The sequence below is a fragment of the Tympanuchus pallidicinctus genome, unplaced genomic scaffold (genome assembly GCF_026119805.1).
Source record: "Tympanuchus pallidicinctus isolate F22 unplaced genomic scaffold, pur_lepc_1.0 scaffold1, whole genome shotgun sequence".
In the NCBI taxonomy this organism is placed as follows: Eukaryota; Metazoa; Chordata; class Aves; order Galliformes; family Phasianidae; genus Tympanuchus; species Tympanuchus pallidicinctus.
Genome location: NW_026294618.1, coordinates 9,291,354 through 9,299,511, shown reverse-complemented (window position 1 = coordinate 9,299,511; position 8,158 = coordinate 9,291,354). Strand labels below are relative to the sequence as shown.

Here is an 8,158-nt window from a genome sequence, read left to right as displayed (position 1 = left end):
AATTTCCAGCATCAATCTTCGGTCTTGATATTCCAAATGAGACTGGTTTCTTCAAATATTGTTGCTGCTCACCTTCCTTAGGTCACTGTTTCTGCCCTACAGAGAACTCACTGCCACTCTTCAAATACCGTCACAGTGAACGCTGCATTTGAAGGGATGGGTTGATGTTTCTTAATATGGCCAACCAATCAGCAAAGAGAACCCGATGACACTGTTTTTTAAAGAATCTCACTTTACTGGTAACAAAGTGGAAGTTACACAATTCACGGACACACCATAGCATGTTTGCTTTTGCAGTTTCCTCATTCTCGTTGCAAAAGACTCATCCTGAGTGAGCATTTCAGTATTAAGTTTGCCAAACTGCTTTGAAGGGCTGGGGCTGATGGTACTAGAGAGTAAAAGAGAAGGAGACCAGGAGTCCTGTCAGCCAGACCCTCAGGACCTCAGATTTTCAGATCTGCTGAGGCATGCCACAGTAATGAACCGCAGAATCAAAAAAGGGATGAGGTGGGATTTCTGGAGATGATCTGGTCCATCATTGTGCTCCACCAGGGTTGAGTTTTGAATACTGACAAGGAAGGAGAGACTACAGTCTCCCTTGGGCAGCCATTTCCAGTGTTTTCTCATCCCCAAAGCAGCAAAATGAGGTATATCATCTGGATTGTCTAAAGGGAAAGAACTGTCTAGCGTTACGGATCTATCTTGGACCCTAGACAGGAAACTGAACTCCCTGACACCTTGTGAGCATTGGACAAGTCATTTCTCCTATATTCTCTCAGTTTCCCTGGTAGACAAAGACTGCAAGGTGTTTGCATCCACTGAAAACTGAGAACAAAGGGAACGGGAGATGGATTAATTTGGTCTCTCTGCACAGAGAACTGTTTGCAGAGGCATTACTGGCGATGCAGATACTGAACTACTGATGCTCAGTAATGTAGTCAGCACATTCATATCTTAGAGCAACAGACAAGTTCTTCAACTGAGGGTGTTTTTTTTTATTATTATCGTTGGAGAGAACGGAGACCAGAAGGCAATCAGTTTTCTATGGTGGTCTAATAGGACAATATTTCCTGTGTCCCATTCAAGTAAAAGTCTGATAATCTTGTCAGAAAAACTTGACAAAATGGAAATCATTCAGTTCTGGCATCTTTACTTACACCTTAGAAGAGCAATGCCAGTGGGTCCTGCAGAGTTCTTTTGGATAATAAAGGCATTTCCTGTTTGGGATGACGTGCTTTCACTTGTGTTTCCATTTTACCCTAAGCAAAAATGCACAGGTCTTCACCTCCTCTTTTTGTGCCCTGGCATTCCAGTTTCTAGGTAGATCAGCCTGGCCTCCTGACTGACTGCACTGATTACAAAGGAGTCTGAGAGTTAAATCCAGGTTTTCAGCAGCGACATTAGAAAGCACTGAACTCGCTTTGACTTGCAACAAGTCAGGTGCTAGACTGAGAGCTGCTCACATTTAACGAGCTCTTACTTCCCTCCCTTCACTAAGAAGCTTTGCATGAGGACTGCAGGATGCTTGTTGCCAGCGTTACAGTACGAGTCAGTGTGCCATTACTGGCACACACGGCTCCCTCAGCATGCTATGCCACAGCAGGCAATGTACTTACTTGCCTACTTATTGACAAAAAGGAGAAAGATCACCTTCCCCACTGAGCTTTCATGCTTTTGGTGTAGATTTATACATGACCATAAATTATCTGAGTTACAGACATGCCATTTAGAAAATCTGTTTAGCAGAAAGAACAGGGAGGAGGCATATAATCTGGAAACAATCTCCAGTAACAAACTGAAATTGTCTTCTCAACAATAAAAAAATGCCAATTGGTTTAGATCAAGCAAAAATCCAAAAGGCTGAGTTTTAGTCTCAAAACCACTGCACAAGTAATAAAAGCAAAGATGTGGTGTCTTTTTTCTCTTGCTCATGCTTTCTTCGTCAGTCATACAGATGCATGTGGTGCAGCAGAACTAATAAATTCTCTGCTTAGAGACTGTGCTATAGGGGATTACTGGAAGGGAAGTTTCAGTTTGCTTTAAGAAGTATAGCTGAGCATATCATGCAAATTTGATCAAGAAATGTAAAAATTACAACAGAGAGTGGTTACACTTCTTGGAGCCTTCCAGACCACAGCTATGCTTGAGTGCAGAATTGGTCCTGTAAAGAAATCTCTTAGGTGAGAAGAAAGCCCAGAGCCTATTCTCATATTTTTCTTCCCAGGTTTTCCATCTCTGCTTTCTGTACACACCCAGAGAAAGAAGCCTAAGTACTTGAGCAGGTTGTTATCCTCTGTGTTCAGTCCCAGGATTGCTGCAGTTCTGTTGCACTCACAGCACTGTAAAGCTGTTCAGATTCCCCTTTTCCCTGATCTAAGCAGGGGAAAGGGAAGGATTCCTACGTACAGTTCTGCTTCTGATCTGCACCGTTCTCAGAACTGACTCTTTTCAGGCTTTTACGTGTGAGCTGAAAAGAGGATTCTCCAGAGAAGAGAAGCATATATAACTGAAAAAAATATAAATTAAGGCCTCCTTGCTCCCACTTAGCTCAGTGCATGTACCACATAGTGCTTCCTGCAACTTCAGTGCAAAATCAAACTGAGGAAATTGATGATGAGGCTTTCTGACATTTATGGGCAGAATCCACTGCAGTGGAACGGTAGCAAATTTACACTAATTATGAAACCCAGGCCATTAATAAGTAACAGGTATTAGGCATTTAAGTCTTAATTAGGGCCCATTGGCTTCAGTATGGAAGACTTTACTAGTGAATGAAGTAAGTTCCAGTAACTGAGTACTGGAACTGTGTCTGCAATTAGAAGAACCCCTGCTGTGGGTATGACTTGGGTTAGTCAGACCTTTTCAGAACATTTCCTGAGCCCAGCTTTGAAGTTGAGATGAGCTGACTGTTCGGATAAGGCCACCCTGTCTTGAAGTCTGCAAGAGTTAAGGGGTATGCATGAGGGCTGCTTCAGTTTGCTTTCTGCACGCTGAGGCACACAGATAATTGCTAGCAGCACTCTGAGTGAACAACAGAGCCATGTGCTTTGATATGAATAAGCTACCTATTTCCCTACCTTTCATGGCACAGCACAGAGGAGATGATCAGCATAACTACTCATTCGAGTGGCTCTTTTTTCCTGTTTAATGAAGCGCTGTGCTGACGAAAAGACATCAAATATTCAGCCACGACTCCTCACGCAACCCAAAACTCAAATCACAGATTCATCACAGAATTGTTTGAGTTGGAAGGCAGCATTAAAGGTCATCTCGTCCAACTTCCCTGCAGAGAACAGGGAATAAAAAGGAATAAAAATAAAACCGAATTCAAAAGCATCTTTAGGCAGCACCTCCCACGAGCTGTGAAGCACCCGCAGCTTCTCCTGCAGCCGCCTGGGAGGAAGGCCGGGCTCGGCAGCTCCTGAGCAGCGGGGACGGCGGGCATCCCCAGCAGAGCGGCCACCAGGGGGCACCGAACTCCGGCGAACCGAACCACCGCCACTTCCGAAGAGGTTAAAGGAACTGGAAAACAGCAAAACGCACCAAGATTTGCATTATTCAGCAAATGAACTACGCTTGTTCATTAAAAGCGCTGTACGTGCTTGTGATGTTATAGAGAAAATAGCTACATGCTGCTTGTGCTTCATCATAGAATCACAGAGTCATAGAATCGCTCAGGTTGGAAAAGACCTTAAAGATCATCGAGTCCAACTACAACTCAATCATACTACCTGAACTCCAACAGCCCTCCACTAAATCACGTCCCTGAGCACCGCATCCAAATGGATTTTAGACACATCCAGGGATGTGACTCAACCACCTCCCTGGGCTGCCTATTGCAGTGCTTAACAACCCTTTCTGAAAAGAAGTTTTTCCTGAAACCCAACCTAAACTTACTCTGGTGCAACTTGAGGCCATTTCCCCTCGTCCTGTCACCTTCCCCAGTGAGAAGAGACCAACCCCGCTCCTGCTGGAAGCACCTTTCAGATATTGGTGGAGAGCAATAAGGTCTCCCCTCTACGTCCTTTTCCCCAGATTAAACAGCCCCAGTTCCTTCAGACTCTCCTCGTGGAAAGGACATGCCAGCACGGGAAAGAAGACTTCAATGCAGGTGATTTCTTTAGGGTTTGGGAAAAGTTTGCAATTGAGAGCAGTGATAATAAATGTAAAGGGATGATGGAGATCAGAAATGGAGCCTGTTGACAGTTCAAAGGTATGTGAAAACACTGTGACTGTGGCCACGCTTTCAGTCTTTTTTTCAGTTAAATTTATCAGGTTCACTTCGCATGAAAGGTGCTTTACAAAGATCAGGTACGCATCCATCCATCTGCAAACAGAGACCTGTTCTTCTGATAGGGAGAAACGGGAATGACGAAAAATCTCACAGGGGATGAATTATATTTCAGTGCTCAGGGTTAAGTGAACCATTCGCCCTATTAACACATGCCTCCATAACACTGCACTGAAAGTCACAAGCTAAGCAATTTGATTTCCTCAGCGGCGTGTTTGGTTTTTAAGTGGTTGTTTTTAAATACAATTCTCAACAGCAAACACAGCATTCAAATCTCTCATTTTTCTTCTTTCGCTGTCGAGCAAAAGGATTCGGACCCAGCCCTGAGCAGCAAGGTGTTACGTGCTGGGAGACAACACCCAGCCAACAGCGATAGCTGCACGGCCGGCGGTACCAGGAATGTCGGGCTTTGTGAGCCGTGCGAGCCGTGCGAGCTGTGCGAGCTGTGCGAGCCGTGTGAGCTGTGCGAGCCATCTGCTCGTGCTGAGCCACTCCGGAGTCCTTCAGGAGCAGGGCTGCCTTCGGGAACACCGCGTTGGGGGCTGCCCTGTCGCAGAGCCCCCGTGGGGGCTCGGCACACAGCACCCAGCCCTGCTCCTCAGCTCTTCAGCTCCTCAGCTCTTCAGCTCCTCAGCTCTTCAGCTCCTCAGCTCTTCAGCTCCTCAGCTCTTCAGCTCCTCAGCTCTTCAGCTCCTCAGCTCTTCAGCCCCACAGCCCAGCCCTGCCGCAGCCCCGCCTCACAACCAGCACCCCCAGCGCACCCCCTGCCCGCCCTCAGCCGCCCCTCAGCTCGGGGCCCCTCAACCCCGCGGCGCGCCCCCTCCTTTTTCGCGCTCCGCCTCCCGCCCGCAGGGCTCGGCCAATCGTGGCGCTCTCCGCCGACGATGACCTCACTCCCTGCCTTCCCATTGGCTGGCTATATTAGGAAAGTCGGAGAAGCTTTAAATAGCGGCGCCGGCGTTCTGCTTGCGGCAGTGGCGGCGCGGAGGGGCGCGGAGCGGCTCGTCGTTATTTTTTGTTTTACGGACGGGCCGGCAGCTGCGGCGGTTCCCTCGCGAAGAGTTGGACTGAACCGGGCGGGACCGGCAGCCGAAACGTGTCCTCGGAGCAGGGGACGGAGACGCGGTACCAGTTCGGGGAGCCTGCCTGCGCGGGCCCGGCTCGCCACGGTGCCCTGTGAGAAACGAGAAGAAGCGGGAGGCGGCGGCCGCGGGGAGGAGGGCCCTGCCATCGTCCTGCTGCACGGCAAGGCCAGCTTGGCGAGCCTGGCGATGGCTGCCATCCGCAAGAAGCTGGTGGTGGTGGGGGACGGCGCCTGTGGCAAGACCTGCCTCCTCATCGTCTTCAGCAAGGATGAGTTCCCTGAGGTTTATGTGCCCACCGTCTTCGAGAACTACGTGGCCGACATCGAGGTGGACAGCAAGCAGGTGGAGCTGGCCCTGTGGGACACGGCCGGCCAGGAGGACTACGACCGCCTGCGCCCTCTCTCTTACCCAGACACGGATGTGATCCTCATGTGCTTCTCAGTGGACAGCCCGGACTCGCTGGAGAACATCCCGGAGAAGTGGGTGCCCGAAGTCAAGCACTTCTGTCCCAACGTCCCCATCATCCTGGTGGCCAACAAGAAAGACCTGCGCAACGATGAGCACGTGCGCAACGAGCTGGCCCGCATGAAGCAGGAGCCGGTGCGCACTGAGGACGGCCGCGCCATGGCCATCCGCATCCAGGCCTACGACTACCTGGAGTGCTCGGCCAAGACCAAGGAGGGTGTCAGGGAGGTCTTTGAAACCGCCACCCGGGCGGCCTTGCAGAAGCGCTACGGCACTCAGAACGGCTGCATCAATTGCTGCAAGGTCCTATAGGGCGCGGCTGGAGCGCGGCGCTGGGCACGGCGCCTGGTCACCTGTTGGCAGGCGGAGAGGAGCTGGGGCATGCATGTACCACGCAGCATCTGCCTGTCCCTTCAGCTGGGGGCTGGCAGGGAATGGGGGTGGGGACTAAGGGACGGGGCACGCTCCCTTAGCCGAAAAGGGTTGTGCTGGCTCAGCCGTGGGGACAGAGGGAGGGGGGGAGGGTTGCATGCCCTGAGTCTTGGGAATCGAGTGGGGAGAAGCATTCTCCCATAACTGGCCCCTTCAAGTTGATTGACTCTCAACAAGAAGCTGCTGAGACTGGACTGAGCAAATATTGCACCCAGCTCTTCGTCTGCGCCCACCACCTGCGGCTCCCAGCTCCCAGGCGGCCTCCTCTCTTTTGCAAGAGGAGAGTGGTGGAGCTGAGATGCTCAAAGGGACTCCTGCCTCCTGTGTGCATGTGCCTCCCCCCAGGCAAGCTGGAGAACAGGCTGCATCTTTTGGCTGCTTGAGGCATCCTAGCATCTCCTGCGGGTGTTCTGGCCTCAACCTGACCTGCTGTCAAAGTTGGCCATGAAGACCTGGACTGGGAGTGGAGGCTCATCCCAAGCAAAGCCTGTATATATCTTACTTTTCTGTCTTGTGCAAACTGGGGTAGTGCAGAGGGTGCTTATTTAAAGTGAGGTGGGGAGGGGGTGCCCAGCTGGGACTTCATTATGCAGAGGAACACTTTGCCTGCCATGACTGATGCCTGCTGGTGACACGAGCCTTGAATTGTCTCCAGCTGCAGAAGTCACTGGGTTGGGAAGTAAAGCTGGGCTGCTCCATCCTCCTTGCTGAACACTCCTGATGGATGGGGCAGGGTGAGCAAGGGGGATGGAGTGATATTGCCATATTATGATCTTGGTGCCTGCTCCTTCATTTAGTGTTGTCTTCTGCAAATGCATTGATTTGGATTTATTTAAAAGTTTGTTTTGAAATGAAATGACTTTGCACAACTTGGATTTTTTTTAAATACTCAATGTGCTTGTATCTACATCCAACTGCAGCGTTGGAAGCATTCTTACTCAGTAACCTCATCTGGGCCTTGTTGTAAATTGTGACCAGCACGAGAAATTAAAATCGCTGTATTTCTTTTGCCTTGGAAAAAGACGAAAACACTGTTCCTTATGCATTGAGTACATCAGACTTTAATACTAAAGGGCAGATTAAAGAATTTAGGTTTATTTAAAACTTATTTTCACTGGGTAGCGGACTCAGGTGAAAATAGTACTGCGTTTCTCTGGTTCAGAGAACAAATTTACCTGTTTGTTTGTTTCCTTCCTCTCCTTCCCTTAACGGTGGTACTGAGACTTTTTTGTTTTGTTTTGTTTTTAAGAATTTGCCATGGCGAGAACTGAGATGTATATGATGTTTACATAAAAACTATGGACTGTGTATGCAGTTTTTTATGTAAAGTATTAAAAGATTCTATGCTGATTTAAGAGAAAGCGGTGTTGTGATTTCCAGGGCTGCCCTCGGTGGGGCTGGAGCAGTTTCAGCAAGGCACCCCAGTGCTGGTGAGCTAGGTGGGTTTGCCCTGTGCTGACACTGGTATTTTCTCCACTGGTTGACAATACTTTTCGGGCAGCTTTCAGGGCCATGGGCGTTTTGTTTCCCTTTGGGAAATCCTACAATCAGTTTTTTGGTCCTAAAACATCTTTTGGTAAAAGAAGAAGAATTGAATCCCTCAATTTGTAGTGTTTCAAGGGCCGCTGTTGTAGTATCATGATGTCATAGAATGTCCTGAGGTGGAAGGGACCTTTCAAAAGGATTGTAGAGAGCTCTGAAGCCAGGTTTTACACAGCCTAATGTTCCATGCAATGCCAATAAGGGATATTAAAATCAGCACAGGGAACCTTTGCCTTAAACCAGTTGCAACAGCTGCAAAGCCTGCAAGCTCATTAGACTGCAGCGATAAGTCATCTTCTCAACATCCACAAAGAGAAAACATTAATATTTGTATTTTAAACAC

At 49.0% G+C, this 8,158-nt stretch overlaps 1 protein-coding gene across 1 annotated transcript; it reads left to right on the top strand.

Moving 5' to 3' along the window:
- Positions 1-5,261: 5,261 nt before the first annotated feature.
- On the top strand, positions 5,262-7,634 carry RHOB (ras homolog family member B). Its single transcript, XM_052689067.1, has one exon. It carries the CDS (start codon positions 5,563-5,565, stop codon positions 6,151-6,153), a length of 591 nt encoding a protein of 196 aa, XP_052545027.1. The 5' UTR covers positions 5,262-5,562; the 3' UTR covers positions 6,154-7,634.
- Positions 7,635-8,158: the final 524 nt, after the last annotated feature.

Excerpts from the sequence above, each read along its gene's own strand:
- RHOB (XM_052689067.1), top strand. The coding sequence starts at position 5,563 with ATGGCTGCCATCCGCAAGAAGCTGGTGGTGGTGGGGGACGGCGCCTGT.